This window comes from Zosterops lateralis, assembly GCF_965231275.1.
Source record: "Zosterops lateralis genome assembly, chromosome: 23".
NCBI classification, from domain to species: domain Eukaryota; kingdom Metazoa; phylum Chordata; class Aves; order Passeriformes; family Zosteropidae; genus Zosterops; species Zosterops lateralis.
In genome coordinates this window covers 2392462-2417718 of record NC_139783.1, presented here as the reverse complement: position 1 = coordinate 2417718, position 25257 = coordinate 2392462, and the positions used below count along the sequence as shown (strand labels likewise).

At 48.4% G+C, this 25257-nt stretch overlaps 1 protein-coding gene across 1 annotated transcript; it reads right to left on the bottom strand.

Annotated features, from left to right (window-relative positions):
• Window positions 1–24022: 24022 nt before the first annotated feature.
• On the bottom strand, window positions 24023–24955 carry LOC310918409 (olfactory receptor 14J1-like; the record flags this gene model as incomplete). The annotated part of the gene is made up of 1 exon (XM_083877275.1): window positions 24023–24955. One exon carries the CDS (start codon window positions 24953–24955, stop codon window positions 24023–24025), a length of 933 nt encoding a protein of 310 aa, XP_083733401.1.
• Between the last annotated feature and the right edge of the window lie 302 nt (window positions 24956–25257).

Below are 25257 nucleotides of genomic sequence, written 5' to 3'. Positions count from 1 at the left end.
AGCAAAATTACCTCAGAATTAGACCAATATTAGCTCAAAATAGTCCAAAATATTGCCAAAATTAGCCCAAAATATTCCTCAAACTTACTCAAAAATATTTCCAAAATAACCCCCAAATATCCCCTAAGTTACCCAGGGGAGTCTGGGAGAAGGGAGAAAGGGAGAGGAAGGAAAAAAAATGGGTCGAGAAGTTGCCCAGGGAGATTTTGGGGGGTTCAGAAAGTTCCCAAATGGGTCAGGAATGGCCCAGGGGGGTCCTGGAGCATCCCCAAATGGGTCTGGAGTCTCTAGGGGCCCTCAAATGGGTCTGTGACGGGGTCCCAAGGGGTTCCAGGGAGTTTTTGGGAGTCCCCAAATGGGTCTGGGGTCTCTGAGGGCCCCCAAATGAGTCAGAGGGTGTCCTAAGGGGGTCTCTAAGGAGTTTCAGGGGGTCCCAAAGGGCTCCCCAAATGGGTGTGGGGCAGTCCCAGGTGCCCCCAATGGGTCTGGGGGGTCAGAGGCGTCCCAAATGTGTCTGGGGGATCCAAGGGGAGTCTTGGAGGTCCCCAAGTGTCCCCAAAAGGGTCTGGGGTCCCAAGGAGGTTCTATAAGGGGTCTGGGGGTGTCACAAAGGGGGCCTAGAAGAGTTTGGGGGGGGAGTCCCAAGAGGGTTTTGGGGGGATCCCAGGGCAGTTTTGGGGCTCCCCAAATAGGTCAGGGGGTCCCCAAGTGTCCCCAAACGAGTCTGGGGTCTCCCAAAGGGATTTCAGGGGCTCCCAGGTGTGTCCCAGGTGTCCCCAAAAGGCTCTGGGGTCTCCCCGCCTTCACCTTGGGTCACCTGGGCAGGGCTTGGGCAGGATCTTTCAATCACTTGCTACACTTGGGACTTGGCCCCTGCTTGACAAAAAGGCTGATGGAGCTCACAGGCTCCTTCCGGAGAGCAGCTGGCCCTGCAGGATTCCTCTGGGCAGGAGAGTTCCTGCAATCACAGGCTTGCTTTTGATAAATATCATGGCCTGGGCATGGAGTTGGCTTTTTCCCTGCAGTGAATTTAATATTCTGTGAGTTTTCCAAAACTCTCTGTCAGAGATGGCTCACTGAAATGATTTCTCTGCTCCCAAGACATGCAAATTACTTTCTTTTGACATTCTTTATCCTTTTCCCTCTGTTCTTTATTCAAGACTTTGGTTTTCACTGTTGAGGTGCAGGCTATCCCAAAATATGCCAGGACTTTGGAGGAGTGGTTTTATGGAGATGATGGCTCTGCGCTGGGAGCCACACTTCCCAGCTCTGGCCTGAACTTTAGTACCTGCTCTACAGAAATCAACGTTTTCCCAAACAGACACCTTGGGTTTGGAGTTGCCCAACTTGAGGCCATCAAATGCTGCTCTTCAGAGCCTGCACATCTTCCCCCTAAAATCAGATGGAGATAAATGGGTCAAATCTTTCCAAGAATCTCTTTCAACACAGCACCTCAAAATAGAAAATCTTCCTTTCCCTAAGAGAATCTATTTCCAACTAATACCTCTTTCCCACAATGAAAATAATCTGATGATCTATAAAAAGCAGTTTTTTGTCCAAAGTATTGCCCTTTAAATTTTATCAGCACTACCACTGATAAGAAAAAGATAAGATAAGAGATAAGAAAAAGTTCAAAAGGAATGACTGTAAATTTGTTGAGTCATCATGGAGTCAAAAGAACTGGAACCAGATTTGGGGTGAACGAATGGGGCATTAAACTTCCAAATAAATTTTTGCTGAAAAACAGACTTTCACCTTAAAATACAATTATTAAAAAAAACCAAACCCAAAACAACAACAACAACAACAACAACAACAAAAACTAAAGGAAGGGAAAATTGACAAAATTAAGACCTGCAAAACTATCAATGACTCTGCTGACTGAGCTCTCCATTTGATCTATCCTTTAAGTTATTTTCCCAAAGGATCAGCACAGAGCCTGCCAGCAGCAGTAACCTCCTGTGACACACAAAATTATGTTGCAATCAGCAATTCTTTCAAGGGCTGCAGCCCAAGCACGTCCGTGGTTTCAAAGGAAACAGTGCAATTCAACTACCTACAGGTACTAAACAGAGGTGTGGGGTTTTAATTGTGGGACACCGTGATGGCAGGAATAAGACCTTTCTTACATGAAAGGAGATGGAAAAGGATACTGTTTAAAAAATGCTGATGAGGACTTTGAGAGATCAAGCTCTAAGTGACTGTGGTGTTTGACACCTTGATCAGAGCTATATCCCCTTCAGATAATCTGGAAAATCTTTGAGGCTGATTATGGGCTGTGATAAATTCATCTGAAATACACTGTTCCGACATTTAATACTGATAAAATACTGATAAAAGTCATGTAATGAAAACAGTATTGAAAAAGAAAACTGCAAAATCATCAGAGACAAGCATATGCCTCAGCAGAAAACTGAGAAAGTTCTCAAAGTTAAAAAACCTTTACTGACATGGGAAGAAACAAAAACCAACTTAATTCAATTTTACACTCTTGAATGGTTCAAATTCAAAATTCAGAGTATGGGTTGGAAAATCAACCAAGAAAGTCTGCTCTGGTCAAACTCCTGGAGTTCAACAAGCACCTAGAGACTTTCAGCAATCCATCCACAGGTTTTGAAAACCAATCCACAGGGACTGAGAAATCCAGAGACAAGTCTGTTCCAGTGGCTTTGCAGCCTCTGCTGGGAAATCCATGGCCAGCCCCAAGGCCCTACAAGACCCAGTTATCAACCATCTAAAATTCACACCCTCAACTTGCAGCTGCTCATTTCCCCAGAAACTGAGTTCATTTCTCTTCAGTGCATGCACAGATCGTCATGGCAATGAAGCATTAAAGAGAAGAATATCTCCCAAGGACAATCAGACAAGTCAAAGCCACTGCAGAACTCCAAAGTGAGGAAGTGCAGGCTGGTGCCCTGAGCCAGGCTGGCTGCTGCAGGGCTCTGGGACACAATCACAGAACAACTTGGGGCAGGAGGGGCCTCAGGAGGTGCCCCAGCCCAACCTCCAGAGCACGGCAGGGGCAGCTGAGGGATCAGACCAGGCTGCTCAGGGCTTTATCCAGCAGGGCCCTGAGCAACCCCAGGCTTGGAGAGGGCACCACCTCTGTGGGGAGCTGCTGCAGTGCTGAGCTTTCCTTGTGCTCAGCTTCAGGAGCAGCCTGGACTGCTCTGATTTCTATTTATGCCACTTCAGTTACGGCCCCCAAGCCTCCATCTTAAATCTATGGTTCTAAAGAATTCATCTCTTATATGTAAACCACAAAGTTTACATTTGCATTTTAAAATACAGTACTCGACACAGAGTACAAACCTGTACACTGAAGCAGCATATGCCCTCAGTACAGAATAATTTCCTCTTCATACTGCTCCTGGGTCTTGTGGCTGAGCTGACAGACTGCACTGCTGCCAGACTTCCACTCTAGTTGCTCCTCAGGCCACCTCTTTTCTCAAGAAACAGCTGGATGCAAATGCCAAGAGATGAGTCACATTCAAAGTGCTGCAAAGACAAGTGAAGTCATTTAGTAACTTTCAGGTTAAAGAAACAAGAGTCCAGTCCTGTGAAATCTGCCAACCCCTGCTCATGTGCCCAGGAATTCTGAGCTTGTCTCCCCCTGCCCTGCTGGCCCAGCCCCATCCCGCTGCCGCCGTTTCTTCGGCGCTGCCTTGAGGCTTTTTGCTGCTCTGTGACCCCACACTGCCCTGCCCTGCTGGGACATCCCTGCCATTCCAGCTGCCACTGCACAGCTTCTGATCGCATCCACCAGCCCGGGATTTTTTCCATTCTTCCAGCTTGGTGCTCTCAGGGTCCCGAGAGATTGGACTGCCCCGGGCTTTGTGAAACAATACCTCCCAAGGTTCCTGGTTGTGTTTGCTATTAATGCTGTAGTTGTTGTTGTTTGTTTGCCTTGTTATATATACTAGTAAAGAACTGTTCTTCTGAACCTCATCCCTCTGCCTGAAAGCCCCTTTCCTTTTCTAAATTCTAATAATTTGGAGGGAGGGGGTTTGAATTCTCCATTTCTAGGGAGGCCCTGCCCCTCCCCAGCAGATCCCTGTCTTTCAAACAAAGACAGCCTTTCATGTGTCCTCAGTACTCCTAGCATGCATCCTTGTAATTCCTTCAATCTGCTCATTTAGCACAGTCCTGGTGTTCTGTTAGGCCAGGAGACCTGTTAGAAATAACTGTGTAGTTCTTGGCTTTCACACTTATATCTTGGCTTTTGCAAATTATTTTGACACAGTGCAGTTTTTAATCTCTTTTAAACTGCTTTTGATATAGTCTAATTTGTCACCCTTTAGCAGTTAATACCCTAATCCCTGTGGAGATTGCATATTTCAGTGTGATAAATGTATTACAGTTTATGGTATTGCAAAATATTGAAATAGAGTATATTATAAAACTATAAATATATAGTATAAAGACAATATTCATAAACAAATATAAATACAAATATAAACAACAATAGAAATATACAATTTAATAGATTATTTAAATACTAAAAAATTAAAATCTGCTAACTATCTTTGCAGAAGTGACTATGGTTGGGAAATAATGACTGATGCCTGTATTTCTGTAACTGACTGACAATAGTGAAATGGCTAATGTTGATTGAAAGAAAAACATTGGCTAAAATGTCTGGATGATAAGATAACATTGGAAAAAAAAAAAAAAAACAAGGCAAATAACACAGGAAGGGCCATGAGGAATCCACCACCGACCCTTTGGCCATCAATAACTGACAAACCACAGACCAGGTGGCCTTGAGAGGTAATAAAACACAAAAGTCTCAAAATCACATCTGCATTATGACACATATTTAAGGAAGATGAAGTCAGGCGTTGAACTAAGCTAAAGAATTGCCAGAAAATGTGCACACAAAGGAATGTTTAATGGTGTATAGTCTTCATGAATATGCATTTGACCAATAGTCTTGGGTTGCAATGCAAGATGGAACCAAAAGTTTATATTCCATTCACATCTGTTAAAACCAGGTGGGGCAATGTTCTTTATCTCTTTCATGGCCCATCCCTCATAACTACAGGGATTATCTTCTGTTAATGGCCCAGCTGTTAAAACCAGGTGGGGCAGTGTTCTTTATCTCTTCCACACCCCATCCTCCCTCCAGGGGCTTATCTTCTGTTAATGGGCTGCATTGATGTTCACTGCATGACTGATAAAAGTAAACCATCCCATTGGGAGATGTTCCACCCACAGGGAGGAGCCAAGCATTCCTACCTGGATATAATCTGACATTCACCACCCCAGAAGCAGCCTGTTTCCACTGGATTCCCAGAGGAGCACCAGACCCATCTGCACCACCACTGGACTTTCCGAGGAAAACTACACCCTTCTATAACATCACTGCTTCAAGAAAAGCACATCTGTCACTCCAGGAGGACTGCAGCCACCAACACCCTGACTAACTGAGTGTCAGGTTGTATTCTGACTCTGTTAGGGTTTTCTTCTTTTAGTTTTCGACAGCATTTTTAGTTTAACATTTTACTTTAGGCTGCGACGAAGAGGAAGATGGCCCAGGATATCCAGGCAGGTGAGGAGGAAGTCAGTGCCCCTTTCCCCCTCTCTCCTGTTCCATCTCCCAGCCCAGCACGGCCCCCGGCTGCAGGACAACCCTGCTGCCAACACTGTCCTGCTGGGGATGGACTGAGGGGATCTCCTTCCCCTTCCCTCTGGCACAGAGGAAAATCCCATCCTCTCCTTGTCCATCCTCCCCCAGACAAGGAGCTGAGGATGGAGACCAGGGAAGACAAATCCCCTCGAGAGAACCTTATGGAAGAAGCTGTTTTGGGCAGCTCCACGGCAGAGGAATCCAAAAGGAAGGAAAAGCCCCAGAGATCCCTTAGGAGGAGGGGCTCCAAACCCATCCCAGGGGGCTCTGAGGAGGAAAGACCAACCCCACACCAGGAAGGTGGACAGAGCTTCAGCCGGGGCTCTGAACTGGTCCATGAGCAGCGTCATGATGGGGAGAAGCCCCACAAGTGCTTGGAGTGTGGGAAGAGCTTCAACTGGAGGTCCCAACTGATCAGACACCAGAGGATCCACACTGATGAGAGGCCCTTCCGCTGCCCCGACTGCAGGAAGGGCTTCAAGCTCAACTCCACCCTCGTCACCCACCGGCGCATCCACACTGGGGAGAGGCCCTACGAGTGTGGGGAATGTGGGATGAGCTTCAGTGACAGATCCAGCCTGATCCACCACCAGAGGATCCACACCAGGGAACGGCCCTACAAGTGTGAGCAATGTGGGAAGAGCTTCAGCCAACGCTCCAATCTGATCCGCCACCAGAACACCCACGCTGAGGAAAGGCCATACAAGTGTGGGGAATGTGGGAAGGGCTTCAACCAGAGGGGCCACCTGATCATCCACCAAATGAGCCACACTGGGGAGAGGCCCTACAAGTGTTCTGAGTGTGGGAAGAGGTTTAACACCAGCTCCCATCTCCTCCTGCACGAGCGGATTCACACAGAGGAGAGGCCCTTCCGCTGCCCCGACTGCGGGAAGGGCTTCAAACAAAACTCCAACCTCGTCACCCACCGGCGCATCCACACTGGGGAGAGGCCCCACGAGTGTCCCCAGTGTGGGAAGAGCTTCACCCACAGCTCTAACTTGACCCTACACCAAAGGAGGCACCGGTAAAGGAACGGCCCTGTGAATGCCCCAACTGTGGGAAGAGCATAATTTGAGTCTCCAACCTCATCCCTCATCAGAAGACCCAGATTTTGCAGAACCCTGGTGACCCACAATCACTGTGATCCATGCTGGGAGGAAATCTGTCCCTTTCCCTGCCCCTGGCAATGAAATTAGGTGGAATTGAAGAATGTGAGGGTCTGGCCATGGCCCTGTCATTGTATTCGATCCCATCTCAGGTCATGGCTAAAGGCAAGAAAGGGACTCTCTCTCTCCCTCATGGAGAAGCATGAACTTTCCAGGCAGAAGGAAATGCATGGCTGGGAAGAACCAATTGGTGTTGTTTTATTTTTACTTGTATATAGTTTGCCATACCTCTTCTATTATCCCTGTTGTTTCTGTTCCTATTTGTTGCTTATATTGTTGCAGTTGCCAATAAATTGTTCTTATCCCAGCCTGGGCTCTTTGCCTTTTGTACTTTCAGTGGGAGGCTGAAGGGCAGCGAGGGGCGGCACCATTTTAGCGGGAGCAGGAAATTGAGGAATCCCATTCCTCAAGCCCGGCCCGGGGAAACTGAGCATCACAGCTGGTGCCAGCCCTGGCTGCCCTGGCAACAGCCTTGGGAGCGGGTCCCTGGCTGGGGGCTGTGGGAACCTCTTCCCTCTGGGGCCCAGGGACAGGACTGCAGGCAACGGCTGGAGCTGCTGCCACTCCCTGCTCCAAGTGCCTCCTTCCAGCCGGGCTCTGGGGCTGCTGAGGCTGCTCTGGGCTCTGCCAGGGCTCTGCTGGGGCTCAGCTCTCGGCCACGCTGGGCCTGCTGCCCATCACATTGCTCCAGGCACCTGAATCACACCGGGAAAGAAGGGAAACTTGCAAGCAAGTTGAGATTCAATATTTTTTATTCAAAAAATCCTAAGTAGCCAACAGAAAGCTGTTCTCAAGTGCTGCATCTCCTCTGCACCCACGTGTCCTGTCTCCTCTGGGCCAGCTCTTGTTCTCCAGTTGCTCCTTGCAGGCCACAAGGAGCCAGCAAACACCCTGTGTAGGCACCATGTGCAGGTTTTCAATGCTAAGTTCAATTTATCTTTAACTTGAACTAGTTGATTTGTAGTAGAATTAACCCTTCCTCAAAAAATAACACTTGCTTGCCCATTTTTAAAACACATAGCTTGAATTTGCTTTATCATGTACATGTTATGTTAACTTGAAAAATGTTCTGAAGAGAAAAACACATTTACTATTTTTATGTCTTCCAGTTTTCATTAAAAAATCTGGCTGGCTTTGTTTTGTTCTGGTACTGCAGGCTTCAGACCCATTCCTTGCAGTCTAATTGAAGTTGCATTTCATGGCACAGAAGACTACCACAGAGAACAAAGGGTAAACAATTGAAAATTAATCTTATTTGGATTATGACTTGTGGTCCTTATCAAAACCCTTTCCAAGGGCTGGATGAAGTACAGTGAGTTTCTCTGGATAATGCTGGAGCCCATCTCAGCAGACGCAGACATGGGCCAGAATCCAGCATTTGGAGTGTGAATTTGGGGTCCTGGCCTTGCCCCAAACGAGAGACAGGATGTCCCCTGCAATGTCTGCGTGGAGCAGACAGAACAGATGGGGAAGTGTCTGCAGGGCCCCTGGGAGGGAATACTGGGGTTCCTGTCAGCAGGATCCTTTTGGAGCTTCAGCCTGGGCTGGGCAGCACTTCCATCTGCAGCTTCCATGTGCTGCTCCAGCAGCTGCTGCTGGGGACCCTGAGGGAAGAGGCCACGGGAGGGATGGAAATGCTGCAGGGACAGCACCAGCCAGGGCCAGGAATGAGCTTTGCCTTCCTGGCTGGTGCAATGAGGCTCCTTTGGTGCAAGAGGAGGCAAAGATAAAGTCAAGTTCAACAGTTCAAGGAAACATGTAGAAAATTGGAAGTCTCTCAAAATGCCACACACATTCATCTATTAGCTCTTCAGTGTCAGTCCTTGTGAAAAGCCTTCCCAGTTTTCCTTTCGATTCCAGGCCCCACAGCTGCACTTCAGAGTTCAACTACTAATTGGTTTTTTCCAGGTTTTTAAACAGAGTTTATTGGACATCTCTTGTCATTTTTTTCTGCTTTCCTGACCTTGAAAAAGAGATTCTGTGCTCCTGTGAGATGCATCTGGAGGGGTGTTTGGCAACCATGGAATCCTCTGGGAAAGCACTTGATTGACTTCAGGGCAGGGGTGGAGAGCTCAGCCTGAGGACAGAATTGTTCCAGATGCCTCTGTCCACGTCCAGCTCCTCACAGCTGAGTCCCTGAACACACACGGTGGTTTATAGGGATTTATTTTGCCCTCCTGCTCACTTGGAGGTGATTTTGGGATCCTTTAGAGGAACATCTGACCAGCCCCTGTCCCCATTCCATTTTATTCTGCACACACCTCACTTCTCTGATCATCCCGGCACGGTGCTGCTCCCTGTTTCAGCCTGGAGCACAGCAGATGTTTATGGGACAGGAGCCCTCCGGGGGTGTCAGGGACCTGCAGCTTGCAAGGTGCTCTGCTCTCCCTCAGCTCCTCTCTGAGAGATGCCAACCCCAGCCGGGCACCTCAGGGCACAAGTGGCACTGCCTGTTCATGGGCACTCACTTGATCTCTGCCTGCAAAGGGGCACAGGTTTTAATCCCTGTTCATTTCATAATATACAAGCACATTTTTATTAGCGGGGTCATTTGAGTACTTTTAAGAAATAGGAAATTTTCCCACATAGAACAAGAATTTCCTGGAAATATACATATGGCAGGAGAAGAAATAGTGATCTTGCCTTCTATTTGTTTCACCAAGATTCTGTTTATTATTTCCCCTCCCTCTTCCTTTAGGTGTTTCCAGCTCTCCTGTTTAAATGGCCATGTTTAAGGACATCTCTTCACTACACCAGCTGGATCTATGTCCTTGCAGCTGCTCCCAGATTTCCACATCCAGATGCTCTGTGGTCCTTCAAGTGCCTCTCAATTGCCTGGTCTCATGCTTTGAGCTATAGAGAGTTCCCCAATTTTTCTTTAGTTCAAATAAATATCACATTAGTCAACATCTTAATTGTGTCTATATCTATGACAGAATTACCTCTTCTTATATCTTTGTCTAAAACTGTTCCTGTATGGAAATCCCCTGGGGATGGTGGACATGTCAGATGCTGCTGGGACATCACAGAGAGCTGAGGGAAGAGCTCTGATGGTTATTAAACTGTATCATGTTCACTTCTGTTTGCTGGCAAGAAACCTTTCTGTGCCTCGGAGTCCCAGCAGTCCCTGGGCCCCAAAGGACACAAACCTGATGAGTTGTGGTTCCCATTCCGGTGGCTCTTGGATCTTAGCTGTGCACAGAAGAGCTCTTCATCCACTTTTTCTCTTTTCCTCCCTCTAGACACGGAGGGAGCTCCTTACTTCAGTGTGTGACTGGTGTGTGCAAAGAGCAAATCTGGGCAGAATTGGGCAGGGAGGGTTTGGGGGGACCTTGGGACCTGTGCTGGGCACAGACTGTGTTTTCCATTGGTCAGAGACTGTCTGCTATGGAAAGTGAACTTAATATCCATCAGAGGAATGACTTTTGCATTTGATGGAGCTGTGCCTTCCCTTGGGTTTGTTGGCTGACAATGAATGAACATCCCTCTGTGTCTCGGGCAGCTCCTTCTCCAAGGAAAGCAGCTGGGAGTTGGAGCCAAGGAGCTGAAAGGTGCAGGCCCAGCCTGGGCTGGAGGGAGCTCAGATTTGCACAAGGCTGCTCTGAGTCCCAGGGCTGGGATGGGGGAAATGGTGGGGTGGGGGTAGGGACAGAGTCTAATTGATTGTCAGACATAAAGGGTCTTGATTTTCATATCTATTCAAACTGAACATTAGAAGGTACTTGGATTCAATGTCAATTGGAGATTGCATATATCAAGATATTAATAAGGAAAAAAAAAGCCTAAACAGGACCTAAAAATTGTTTTTCGCTGTCTTTATAAATATAATACATTCACTTTGAATTCAGTTCTGAAATCTGTCTAATTAACAAAAATTTGAAAATTTAAATCTAATTATTCCCAGAGGTTTGGCCTGTTAAGGTGTTCTGAATGTTGATGAGCCCTGGGGCACTGAATTCCTGAACTGAAGAGCTGAAGGCTGAACAAGCCTCTGGAGAAGTCAAATCCTCCAGCAGCCCCCAAGTGTCTGAGGATGTCACAGCCCCCACTGAGGCCATCCCTGCCCACAGACCGTGGGGGAATGGGCACACAAGGAGAGCATCCCTGGGGCTGGGCAGGCAGAACTCAGAGGCACCAGCGGGTCCAGGTGGGAAATGGAGTGTGCAATGTGGCTGTGACAGCCCTGCCTGGGCTGTGCCAAGCAGGACAGACAAGCCCTGACCCCCATCTCCCAGAAAACTCTCTGAATTAGACATTTAATGGGAATTACAATTGTTTGTGTCCTCTGAGTTAGAAACACTGGAGAAATACCAACAAGAGATTCTCAGAAGCTTAAAAAAAACAAAACGGCTTTTACTGGCAACTTTAGAAACTCAGAGAAATTTTAGCAAAGGTCTAATATGACTTTCAATCAACAAAAAACACTTCTCAAAGCATTTACTTGGCCCATTCAACTTTGCAAACCCTAAGCCTGTTCAATTTTAAGTTACTCAAAATTAGCAAGAGCAGGGAATTAAAAGATGAAGACAAATGAAGAGGGAAAGACCTATAAGATACAGGGAAGCACACACAGAGCCACCAACTCCTGGATTCCAGTGATGCTCAGATAGAAATTCCAAGAGGATGTGGGGTCAAGATGTGTGTTGGCCCTGTGGTCAGCCTTAAATACCCCTTGTTCTTCCTGGGCCCTTCCCCCAGGTGGGACTTGGGGCCATCTGGTCACTCAGGAGCTGGGCTGGGGGCTGCAGAGGTGGCAGTGGAGCATTGCCTTTGGTGTGCCAGGGACTGGCAGACACTGCTGTGTGGGAAGACAGAGACAGTGCTTATGGCACTCCTGCCTCTGATATATTGCAGTGTGTTAATGACCAAAGAGTGGGAACAGCCTTGCCCTCACAGCTATGGGTGTGACAAAAGAGTGAGTGAGTCGGTAGAGAGTCAGTTGGGGTCTGCTGGCTGTGCTGTGAGGATGAAGGGACAGGAGGTCGTGTGAGGGACAGAGAAGGGAAGCCACTGTCCCAGGGACAGACAGGGTCAGGTGGCCGTGCTCGGGACAGGAAGCAGCGAGCTGGGACTGCAGAAAGAAGAGAGAAAGAGCCAGAGCTGTGGGGAGCTGCCTATAGGATTGCTACATAGAAAAGGTATGAAACACATCTAGATAACATGGTGCTGATGCCTGAAGCACTCTGAAGTTTTTATTGAAGCACTCGGAGTTCAGTGGCCCTCTCGACTATGACACGGCTGGGCTGGGATAGAGGCTCTGGGGGGATTGGGGTTCCAGGGCAGGGCAAGGCTGGACCTGCCCCTTCCTGCCCCACACACCAAATGTTTCCAGCCAACAATCTCCTCTGATCTCTCACAAGAGGCAATGTTGGAGGTGGAATCCCAGTTGTGGCCATGGGCACCTGGACAAGGAGGACAGTTCTTTCCCATAGGAAGGAAAGCGCAGAGTCTTCCCCAGGGTTTTGGGGACAGATGGGAGGTGACCCTTGTGAAACCATTGCCAGCCAGACTTGTCCTGGCAATATTCCTACAGGAACAATTCCTGAATACAAAGAAATTTGGTGTCAAAATCTGAATTCTAGGTGCATTTTACAGAACTACCATGGGCCAGCACAGGAGGGGGAGATTTCCCCCTCAAGAGAGGCTCATATTCCAGTTTCTGCATTCAGGCAGCTCCACATCCCTCAGCTTTGGTACGGAAAAAAAAAAAAAACAAACCAACACAGAAGTACAGTAAATCATTTCACAAAGCACTGACTGAGTAAACTCTAACCTGTCCAAGTTCTCCAGATGTTGAGAAGACAGGGAGGGAGAGAGGGGAAGATCCCCAGTCTCCCTTGGATCCAGCACCATCTCAGCTGCTGGGAGCTCAGGGGCTGTGGGACGTGTCAGTGTCACACCTGTGTCACAGCCTCACCTGCTCTGGTCCCTCTCACAGGTGGGGTTTTTGGGGTGCCAGGGGCTTGGCAGACACTTTGGGGCTGGAGCAGAGGCTGCAGTGGCTGGGGCTGGGGCAGTGACCGCCCCACCTACACAGAACTTGCCCTGGCCCCCAAACACACCCTGGAGATGTCTGGGGCCATTCATCATTTCTCTGCTCTCCAGCACCGAGGCAACGGACTGTGGCTGCAGCTCTGAGCTGGTGCCCAAGGCAGCCACCCCTGGCAATGGGGCTGCAGGGAGCTGCTCTCAGGAAACCCCTCCAAAGAGTTGAGGACTGCCCCACAAGTGCCTCAGAAACATGGGATATGCCAAAATCTCTTCAGGAACATGAAATATCAAATAACTCACTCATTAAATGGCTCCCCTTCCTTTCATCATCCCCAAACCTGGCCTGTGTCAATCCAGACCCCACCCCACCTCCCCAGTCCCAACACCAACTCATCCCACCCCTGCTAGACATCAAGACCCCCTTCCCAAGCCCTATTTCCCCCATTTCACACCCCCCAAACCCCCTCCCACCCATCCTGCCTCACCCAATGCTCACCTCTTCCCTCCTGATTTGCATCCCACTTCACCCAATCCCCTTCCAATCACATTCCACCCTGAGTGACTGTGGAATTTTGGAAGTAATTTTGGGGTGGGATTCAGTAGTTTTCACTGGCATTGAGTAGTTTTGAGGTGACAGATCGAACCCTCTCGTCTCTTTGAGTGAAAAGACATGGAGAAAACTACACCACATACCACCCAAACCCCTAAATGCTCCCGAGTATCTCCCTGAATCCCAGATTGCCTGGAAACACTAGTAAAAAGTGAGGCTATAGATGCCTTTTATGAGTTTATTGATTTTTACCCAAATTTTGTCTTTTTTAAAGGAATGAAAATTAATCAAAAGAGTATTAGGAAAACCAAGCAAAAAGACGACCAGTCCAGTGTCTTCCCAAAGGAGATTACAGTGAATGTGGGTCACTAGGGCTCTGCCCAATGTGGGTCCACCAATGGGAGGTGGAGTTGGAGAAGTGCAGGAAACTCTTTGCACAATCAGGGCACTCACAGGGCTTCCCTTACCGGTGCCTCCATTGGTCTCTGTTAAAGTGAGAGCTCCTGGACAAGCTCTTCCCACAAGCGGGACTCTTGTAGGGCCAATCCCTGGTTTGGATCCTCTGGTGGGAGATCAGGTTAGAGCTCTGGCCAAAGCTCATCCTACATACCCCACATTGGTGGGGCCTGTCCCCAGTGTGGATGCGCCGGTGCCTGATGAGGGTGGAGTTGTGCTTGAAGCCCTTCCTGCAGTTCAGGCACAAAAAGAGCCTCTCCTCTCTATGAATCCACTGGTGCTTGATGAGATTGGAGCTGGTCTGAAACCTCATGACACTTGTAGAATTTGTCTCTCTTGTGGATGTGCCGGTGTCTGATGAGGTGGGAGTTGTGCTTGAAGCCCTTCCTGCAGTCGGGGCAGCGGAACGGCCTCTCCTCTCTGTGAATCCGCTGGTGCAGGAGGAGATTGGAGCTGGTCTGAAACCTCTTCCCACACTCAGAACACACATAGGGCCTCTCCCCAGTGTGGATCATTTGGTGGATGACCAGTTGGGACCTCTGGTTGAAGCCCTTCCCACATTCCCCACACTTGTATGGCCTTTCCTCAGCGTGGGTGTTCTGGTGGCGGATCAAGACAGAGCTCTGGCTGAAGCTCTTCCCACATTGCTCACACTTGTAGGGCCGTTCCCTGGTGTGGATCCTCTGGTGGCGGATCAGGTGGGAGCTCTGGTTGAAGCTCATCCCACATTCCCCACACTCGTGGGGCCTCTCCCCAGTGTGGATGCGCCGGTGCCTGATGAGGTTGGAGTTGTGCTTGAAGCCCTTCCTGCAGTCAGGGCAGCGGAAGGGTCTCTCCTCTCTGTGAATCCGCTGATGCTTGATGAGATCTGAGCTGGTGTGAAACCTCTTTCCACACTCAGGACACTCATAGGGCCTCTCCCCAGTGTGGATCCTCTGGTGTCTGATCAGGTGGTCTCTCCGGCTGAAGCTCTTCCCACACTCCAAGCACTTGTGGGGCTTCTCCCCATCATGAAGCTGCTCACGGACCAGCTCAGAGCCCCGGCTGAAGCTCTGACCACCTTCCTGGCACAGGGTAGATCTTTCCTCCTCAGAGCATCCTGAGAGGGGTCTGCAGACCCTCCCCCTTTGGGATCTCTGGGGCTTTTCCTCCCTGTTGGATTCCTGCACTGTGGAGCCACTCAAAACGGCCTCTTCCACGAAGTTCTCCCACAGGGATTTGTCCTCCCTGGTCTCCATCCTCAGCTTCTTGTCTGGGGGAGAAAGGACAAGGAGAGGATGGGATTTGCCTCCGTGCCAGAGGGAAGGGGAAGGAGATCCCCTCAGTCCATCCCCAGCAGGACAGTGTTGGCAGCAGGGCTGTCCTGAAGCAGGGGGCCGTGCTGGGCTGGGAGATGGAGCAGGAGAGAGGGGGAAAGGGGCACTGACTTCCTCCTCACCTGCCTGGATATCCTGGGCCATCTTCCTCTTCGTCGCAGCCTAAAGTAAAATGTTAAACTAAAAATGCAGTCGAAAACAAAAAGAAAAAAACACTGACAGAGTCAGAATACAACCTGACACTCAGTTAGTCAGGGTGTTGGTGGCTGCAGTCGTCCTGGAGTGACAGATGTGCTTTTCTTGAAGCAGTGATCTTGTAAAAGGGTATAGTTTTCCTCGGAAAGTCCAGTGGTGGTGCAGATGGGTCTGGTCCTCCACTGGGAATCCAGTGGAAACAGGCTGCTTCTTGTGTGGTGAATGTCAGATTATATCCAGGTAGGAATGCTTGGCTCCTCCCTGTGGGAGGAGCATCTCCCAATGGGATGATTTACTTTTATCAGTCATGCAGTGAACATCAATGGCCCATTAGCAGAAGATAATCCCTGGAGGGAGGATGGGTTGTGGAAGAGATAAAGAACACTGCCCCACCTGGTTTTAATAGATGGGAATGGAATACAAAATTTTGGTTCCATCTTGCATTGCAACCCAAGACTATTGGTCAAATGCATATTCATGAAGACTATACACTTTTAAACATTCCTTTGTGTGCACATTTTCTGGCAATTCTTTAGCTTAGTTCGACCCCTGACCTCATCTTCCTAAAATATGTGCCATAATTCAGATGTGATTTTGAGACTTTTGTGTTTTATTTCCTCTCAAGGCCACCTGGTCTGTGGTTTGGCAGTTATTGATGGCCAAAGGGTTGGTTGTGGATTCCTCCTGGCCCTTTGTGTGTTATTTGCCTGGGTTTTTTTTCAATGTTATCTTATCATCCAGACACTTTAGTCGACGTTTTTCTTTGAATCAACATTAGCCATTTCACTATTGTCAGTCAGTTACAGAAATACAGGCATCAGTCATTATTTCCCAACCAAAGTCTCTTCTGCAAAGATAATTAGCACATTTTAATTTTTTAATAATAATATAGTCTATTAAATAGTATATCTATGTTGTTGTTTATATTTGTATTTGTATTTGTATTTATATTTATATTTATATTTATATTTATATTTATGATTATTGCGTTTATATTATATATTTATAGTTTTATAATATACTCTATTTCAATATTTTGCACTACCATAAACTGTAATACATTTATCACACTGAAATATGCAATCTCCACAGGGATTAGGGTATTAACTGCTAAAGGGTGACAAATTAGACTATATCAAAAGCAGTTTAAAAGAGATTACAAACTGCAATGTGCCAAAAAAATTTGCAAAAGCCAAGATATAAGTGTGAAAGCCAAGAACTACACAGATATTTCTAACAGGTCTCCTGGTCTAACAGAACACCAGGACAGTGCTAAATGAGCAGATTGAAGGAATTACAAGGATGCATGCTAGGAGCACTGAGGACACATGAAAGGCTGTCTTTGTTTGAAAGACAGGGATCTGCTGGGGAGGGGCAGGGCCTCCCTAGAAATGGAGAATTCAAACCCCCTCCCTCCAAATTATTAGAATTTAGAAAAGGAAAGGGGCTTTCAGGCAGAGGGATGAGGTTAAGAAGAACAGTTCTTTACTAGTATATATAACAAGGCAAACAAACAACAACCACTACAGCATTAATAGCAAACACAACCAGGAACCTTGGGAGGCATTGTTTCACAAAGCCCGGGGCAGTCCAATCTCTTGGGACCCTGAGAGCACCAAGCTGGAAGAGTGGAAAAAATCCTGGGCTGGTGGATGGGACCAGAAGCTGTGCAGTGGCAGCTGGAATGGCAGGGATGTCCCAGCAGGGCAGGGCAGTGTGGGGTCACAGAGCAGCAAAAAGCCTCAAGGCAGCGCCGAAGAAACGGCGGCAGCGGGATGGGGCTGGGCCAGCAGGGCAGGGGGAGACGAGCTCAGAATTCCTGGGCACATGAGCAGCTGTTGGCAGATTTCACAGGACTGCACTTTGGTGGTGCCAGCAAACTCCTCCCACAGCAAGCAGCAGCCTGGCTGTCCTTTCCCTGACACCGAGAGCAAGAGAGAGAAGCTGCCCCCAGCCCTGTCCTTTTTCCTGCCCCAAAACTCACGTTATCTCCCCCTCCTGACTCTTGGCCACCTCTGTATTTTGGTCAAGCACCCATAATCACTCAGTACTTAGTCTCCTAGCAACTTATGGAGAAAAAAAAATCAGTAAATAAAAAAGGATCAAACCGAACTTCCAACACTCTCCTGCTCCAACTCTTACTTCAGGGAACTTGGGCTCTGTTTTGGTTTGAATAGACAGGGATCTGCCAAGGAAGACTGGAGTCTCCCTTGGAATGTAAGCCCCCTCTCCTCCGTTTCAAATTATTGTAAATTTGCAATTAAAAGGCTGTTAGGCAAAGATTTTGGGGATAGGTATAGCAGTTCTTTACTAGGGATATTAAAAATACAAATCTTTTAGTAGAAAAGAATAAGCAAGCAAACAAACAAACAAGGAATCTCAGAAAACAAACAAACAAAACCAAAACAAAACAACTTAAAACTTGACAGAGTCAGAAATACAACCTGACACCCTGTTAGTCAGGGCGTTGGAAACAGTCCAAAGTCAGCCCTCCTGGACTGGCAGAGGTGTCCTGTTGGAAGCAGAGATGGTCCTGTGGAGCCAGGGGTCCTGAAGTGGGTCCAGACTTCCTTTGGGAGTCTCATGGGAACACCAGAGTGCCTGATGACACCTGCGGCTCTTTTTTGTCTCGGCAGAAATGGTTTGCCTTCTGCTCTGTGGTAGAGCATCTCACAATAGGGTGATGAAATGTGTCATGCCATTGCTGAGCTTTAATGGTGCGTTAACAGAAGATATTCCCATGGGGGTAGTGAAAGACTGGGCAGAGATTAGAGATAATACCCCACCCGGTTTTTAACAGCTGGCTTGTTATCAGAGAAGGGAGTTACCCGCCCCCCCTCCCCCCCACCCCCTTCTGGAGTTACAACAGATAAGATAAAACCTCTCCAACCGAGCTTTGCGCCATCTCTTTGTTTTTGGTCAAGTACTTTTTAGGTATCCAACACTTCATCTCCTTGGTAACTTATGGGGAAAAAATCTTTAAAGTAAAAAAGGAGCAAACCTAACCCCCAACAAGCAGCCAGCCTGGCTCAGGGCACCAGCCTGCACTTCTTCACTTTGGGGTTCTGCAGTGGCTTTGACTTGCCTGATTGTCCTTGGGAGATATTCTTCTCTTTAATGCTTCATTGCCATGACTGTCTGTGCATGCACTGAAGAGAAATGAACTCACTTTCTGGGGAAATGAGCAGCTGCAAGTTGAGGGTGTGAATTTTAGATGGTTGATAACTGGGTCTTGCAGGGCCTTGGGGCTGGCCATGGATTTTCCAGCAAAGGCTGCAAAGCCACTGGAACAGACTTGTCTCTGGATTTCTCAGTCCCTGTGGATTGGTTTTCAAAACCTGTGGATGGATTGCTGAAAGTCTCTAGGTGCTTGTTGAACTCCAGGAATTTTACCAGAGCAGACTTTCTTTGTTGATTTTCCAACCTATACTCTGAATTTTGAATTTGAACCATTCAAGAGCGTAAAATTGAATTAAGTTGGTTTTTATTTCTTCCCATGTCAGTAAAGGTTTTTTAACTTTGAGAACTTTTTTTAGTTTTCTGCAAGGGCATATGCTTGTCTCTGATGATTTTGCAGTTTTCTTCCTCAGTACTGTTTTCATTACATGACTTTTATCAGTATGTTATAAATGCTTAATGTCTGAAAAGTGTAATTCAGATAAATTTATCACAGCCCATAATCAGCCTCAAAGATTTTCCAGATTATCTGAAAGGGGGTATAGGTAATTTAAAGGTGTCAAATACCACAGTCACTTAGACCTTGATCTCTCAAAGTATTCATCAGCATTTTTTAAACAGTATTCTTTTCCATCTCCTTTCATATAAGAAAGGTCTTATTCCTGCCATCACGGTGTCCCACAATTAAAACCCCACAGCTCTGTTTAGTACCTGTAGGTAGTTGAATTGCACTGTTTCCTTTGAAACCAGGTATGTGTTTGGGCTGCAGCCCTTGAAAGTATTCCTGATTGCAACATAATTTTCTGTGTCACAGGAGATTACTGCTGCTGGGAGGCTCTGTGTTGATTTTTTTGAAAAAAATATTGAAGAATAAATCAAATGGAAAGCTGGGACAACAGAATCATTGATAGTTTTACAGGTCTTAATTTTGTCAGTTTTACCTTCCTTTTATTTTTTTAAAAATAATTTTATTTTAAAGTGAAAATCTGTTTTTCAGCAAAAAAAATTTTGGAAGTTTAGTGGGCCATTCATTCACCCCAAATCTGGTACCTGTCCTTTTGACTCCATAATGACTTAGAAAATTTACAGTCATTGCTTTTGAACTTTTTCCTATTGCTTCTCTTATCTTTTTCTTATCAGTGGTAGTGCTTACGAAATTTGAAGGCCGATGCTTTGGGAAAAAACCCTTTTAAATACATCATCAGATTATTTTCATTGTGGGAAAGAGGTATTAGCTGGAAATAGATTCTCTTAGGAGCAGTAAGATTTTCTATTTTGAGGTGGTGATGTGTTGAAAGAGATTGATGGAAAGATTTGACCCATTTATCTCCATCTGGTTTTAGGGGGAAGATGTGCAGGCTCTGAAGAGCAGCATTTGATGGCCTCCAGTTGGGGAACTCCAAACCCAAGGTGTCTGTTTGGGAAACGTTGATTTCTGTAGAGCAGGTACTAAAGTTGGGGCCAGAGCTGGGAAGTGTGGCTCCCAGCGCAGAGCCATCATCTCCATAAAACCACTCCTCCAAAGTCCTGGCATATTTTGGGATAGCCTGCAGCTCAACAATGAAAACCAAAGTCTTGAATACAGAGCAAAGAGGGAAAAGGAAAAAAAAAGTCAACAGAAAGTAATTTGCATGTCTTGGGAGCAGAGAAATCATTTCAGTGAGCCATCTCTGACAGAGAGTTTTGGAAAACGAACACAGAATATTAAATTCACTGCAGGGGAAAAGCCAACTCCATGCTCAGGCCATGATATTTATCAAAAGCAAGTCTGTGACTGCAGGAACTCTCCTGCACAGAGGAATCCTGCAGGGCCAGCTGCTCTCCGGAAGGAGCCTGTGAGCTCCATCAGCCTTTTTGTCAAGCAGGGGCCAAGTCCCAAGTGTAGCAAGTGATTGAAAGATCCTGCCCAAGCCCTGCCCAGGTGACCCAAGGTGAAGGGGGGGGGAGACCCCAGAGCCTTTTGGGGACACCTGGGACACACCTGGGGCCCCCTGGAATCCCTTTGAGAGACCCCAGATTCTTTAAGGAGGCTCCAGACCTTTATGGGGACACATGGGGACCCCCTGGTTACTCCTGGGATCCCCCCAGATCCATTTGGGACACCCCTGAGACCCCAGACCCATTGGGGGCACCTGGGACTCCCCCAGACCCATTTGGGGAGCCCTTTTTGACCCCCCACAACTCCTCTGGGACCCCCTTGGGACACCCCCAGACCCATTTGGGGGCCCCCAGAGACCCCAGACCCATTTGGGGATGCTCCAGGACCCTCCTGGGACACCCCCAGACATATTTGGAAACCTTGAGATCCCCCCATATCCCCTTGCGCCACCCCTAGTCCCATTTTTCCCCCTCCCCCTTCCTTTCCCCCTCTTCCCAGAACCCCCTGGGTAACTTAGGGGGTATTTTGAGGTTATTTTGGAGATATTTTATAGTAAATTTGAGGCATATTTTGGAGTAATTTTGGCAATATTTTGGGTCAAATTTGAGCTAATTTGGTCTAATTCTGAGGTATATTTGCTGAGATTTTGGGGATAATTTGGGGTAATTTTGTGGATATTTTGGGGTAATTTGGAGACAGGTGAGAGAAAATTCCCCGAGAAGGTTCCCAAAACTTTTCCAAAAATGTGCGGGGTTGGTGCCTAAAATGTCCCTGAAATATTCCAGAAAAAAATCCAAAAAATGTTTGGGGAATGTTTCTATAATCCCCTAACATGTTCCCAGAATATTGCAAAAAATGTGCAAGCATGTTTCTAAAATCCCCTGAAACACTCTCAAAAAATATTCCCAAATATGTGCATGGAGTCTTTCTAAAATCCCTTGAAATATTCCCAAAAAAATCCCAGAAGTGTTCATGGAGTGTATCTAAAATATCCTCAAAATGTTCCCCAAAAATTCCCAATAATGTGAGTGGACTGCTTCTGAAATGTCTCTGAAATATTCCTGAAATATTCCCAGAATCTTCTCAAATCATCTCCAAAATATCCTCAAAATATCCCTGAAATATCCCAAAAATGTTCCCAAAATATTTCTGGGATATTCCCAAAACATTCCTGAAATGTCCCTGAAATATGCCCACAACTTCATCAAAATATCCCCCAAACATTCCTAATTCCCCCCAAAAAAATCACAGAACATTTCTAAAATGTCTGTGAAATGTTCCTAAAATAATTAAGGAATCTTCTCAAAATGTCCCCAAAATACTCCAAGAACAAACATTCCCAAACTATTCCCAAATATCCCTACACTGGTACCAAAATATCTGAAAAATATCCCACAAATATTTTTTAACTGTCATTGCTGAGCTGTAATGGCCCATTAACAGAAGAGATCCCCATGGAGGTAATGGGAGGGTGAACAGAGATAAGAATCAATGCCCCACCCGGTTTTAACAGCTGCCTTGTTATCAGAAAGGCACTTGCACCCTCCCTCCTGGAGATACAACAGATAAAGAAAAACACCTCAACAAACAAGGTTTCAAAAGATGGAATAGAATAAACTTTTTTTCTTTCATGTTTGTTTTTTGTTTGTTTGTTTGTTTGTTTTGTTAGAAAACCCAAGACACCCTTCATGGCTGACAGAAATTCGACTTTGTCCCCAGGCCCTGCCCACCATGTCCCTCATCCAAGCCCTGGCACTCCTATGGATCAGGAACAGTGTGGCCAGCAGGAGCAGGGCACAGATTCTTCCCCTGTGCTGGGCACTGCTTGAGGCAGCACCTCCAGTGCTGTGTCCAGTTCTGGGCCCCCCAATTTAGGAACAACATGGAGGGGCTGGAGCGTGTCCAGAGAAGGGAACAAGGCTGGGGAGGGCTCTGGAACACAAGTCCTGTGAGGAGCAGCTGAGGGAGCTGGGCTTCTTTCTCCTGGACAAGAGGAGGCTCAGGGGAGACAAGGCAGTGTCAGGGCACAGGTTGCACTTGATGATGTCCAAGGTCATTTGCAGCCTTGCTGATTGTGTGATTCTCTGAAAGCAGCCTTGCAGCAGTGTCAGGATGAGGCCTGGGCCTCCTCTTCAGGAGGTGCAGCAGCCCAGGTCCCTCAGCTTCTCCTGAGAGCCCCAAAGCCCATCCTGTCAGTCCTGCAGAGCCTCTGCAGCTCCTCCTCATGGCCCACAACAGGAGCCCCACAGCCAGACACAGCAGCCCAGATGTGCCCCCCTGGCCTGGGGTGCCTCTGGCAAGGGAGCAGCCCCAGGCACTGCAGGAGCCTGCAGACAATTCCTGAAGCCCTTGGAGGATGATCCTGCTCCCCAAGGGACGTTCCCATGGTGCCAACTCAGGAACTGCAATGGGGAGTGGGGCCAGAGAGGAAAGGGCAAACAGGGATGGGCTGTTTGCAGGGGAGGGAACAGGGGTGGGCAAGAGGAAGAAATTTGTAGCAGAAAGGGTAAAGAAAGCCACGGTGAAGCAAAGGAAATGTTGAGGGCAGTTTGGGGGTGGCTGCCAGGCAGCCCTGGCTCTGAGCAACAACGTCTGCAGTGGCACAGGAAACTCAGAGCTGATGGGAACAAACTCTGTGTGTGACTTGAGAGGCCACGACAAAGCTGAATGGTTTCCCTGCTGTGGCCCAGCCCTTCCTGGCCCCAGGGGCTGATGGCATTTGTGCTCCCTCAGGTTCATCTCCCCACCCCAACAGCATGGGGGTGCTGAGGCCTGCTCTGGGCAGTGCAAACAGGGGCTCCTGAGGCAGTGCTGCCGTGTCTGTGCCTGCAAGGATGCGGCCCCTGTGTGAGCTGGGGGAGAGGCCAGGGCTGCCCAGGGGGGATGTTGTTGGCAGCTGCATGAGGACGCTCTGGGACGCTGCCCTGGGGTGTCCAGCGCAGTGGGGATGGATCAGCCCCTGCTCTGCTGCTCCTTCCCGTCTCCCCTAGGGCCCTTGCAGAGCCCCAGCCCTGCTGTTTGCCCCTAGCCTGCCCAGGGCCAGCCTGGGGCTGCTCCCAGGGCTTTTCTGTGCTGAGCATTGGCCTGGGCGTGTTCTGGAGAGAGCCTGGGCAAGGAGCCTGGAGCCCCCAGGCCCTGCCTTGAGGCGTCAGCGCTGCCCCAGCAGTGCCCATGGCCTGTCCCTGCTGCAGCCCCGGCACTGCCACCCCCAGCCCTGTGCCCGGCCCCGAGAGCCCTCAGGCCCTACAGCAACACCAGGGCCAGGAGGGCAGCGGGGCAGGGCCACGGCAGCAGCACTGGCAGCACCAAGGGCTGCTGCTCCTGGGCACAGCTGCTGTGCCAGCCCTGATCTGCCCCCAGCTCTGCACACAGACATTGCTGCTGCAGCTGCAAAGAAGAGAACAAAAGGGGATCTCTGCAGAAAACTTGGCTGGGAGATCCTTGAGTTCTTTTAAAGACACCAAGAGAGCAGTCCCTCAATGACGCAGTCTGTGGCTGCAAGGAAGATGGAGAGAATCAAAATTAGAACAGATACAAACAACGACATTTCTTTGTTGATAAGATTAAAAATACCAAATGCTGGAAGAAAACCCACAACCAAACAAACAAGAAATATCAAAGATTAATTTTATTACAAGTGATTTTCAGAAATTGGCCAGCAGTTTAATGTTTCTGAAAACATCCAGTCATCAGTGTCCACACTGCAGCCTGGAGCTCCTGGTTCCTCAGGCTGTAGATGAGGGGGTTCAGGGCTGGAGGCACCACCGAGTACAGAACTGACAGGGCCAGATCCAGGGATGGGGATGAGATGGAGGGAGGCTTCAGGTGAGCAAACACGATAGTGCTGAGGAACAGGGAGACCACGGCCAGGTGAGGGAGGCAGGTGGAAAAGGCTTTGTGCCGTCCCTGCTCAGAGGAGATCCTCAGCACAGCCCTGAAGATCTGCACATAGGAGAAAACAATGAACACAAAACAGCCAAATAATAAACAGGCACTAACAGCAATGAGCGCAAGTTCCCTGAGATAAGATTTGGAGCAGGAGAGCTTGAGGATCGGGGGGATTTCACAGAAGAACTGGCCCAGGGCATTGCCATGGCACAGGGGCAGGGAAAATGTACTGGCTGTGTGCAGCAGTGAATAGAGAAAGGCACTGGCCCAGGCAGCTGCTGCCATGTGGGCACAAGCTCTGCTGCCCAGGAGGGTCCCGTAGTGCAGGGGTTTGCAGATGGACACGTAGCGGTCGTAGCACATGATGGTCAGGAGGGAAAACTCTGCTGACATGAAGAACAGAAAGAAAAAGAGCTGAGCAGCACATCCTGTGTAGGAGATGTCCCTGGTGTCCCAGAGGGAATTGTGCATGGCTTTGGGGACAGTGGTGCAGATGCAGCCCAGGTCACTGAGGGCCAGGTGGAGCAGGAAGAAGAACATGGGGCTGTGCAGGTGGTGGCCGCAGGCCACGGCGCTGATGACGAGGCCGTTGGCCAGGAGGGCAGCCAGGGAGATGCCCAGGAAGAGGCAGAAGTGCAGGAGCTGCAGCTGCCTCGTGTCTGCCAATGCCAGCAGGAGGAAGTGGCTGATGGAGCTGCTGTTGGACATTTGTGGTGTCTTGGCATGGGGATCTGTAAAAAGAGTAATCATGGAATAGTTCAGTTAAGACAAGACTTTCAATATCCCAGCACAATTTCCCCCCACTGCCTGCCCAGGGCTCTGCTGCCTGGAGCTGTCCCTGCCTGCAGCTGCTTCCCTGTGCCCAGGGCTGGGCCCTGCCAGTGCTGCCAGAGCCCAGCCCAGCCCTGGGGGCTCAGCTGTGCCCTGCAGAGCCCTCCCAGCTCAGGCACTGCCCAGGGGCAGCTCTGGCTCTGCAGGCTCTGATGGCAACATCAGAGCAACCCTGAGGA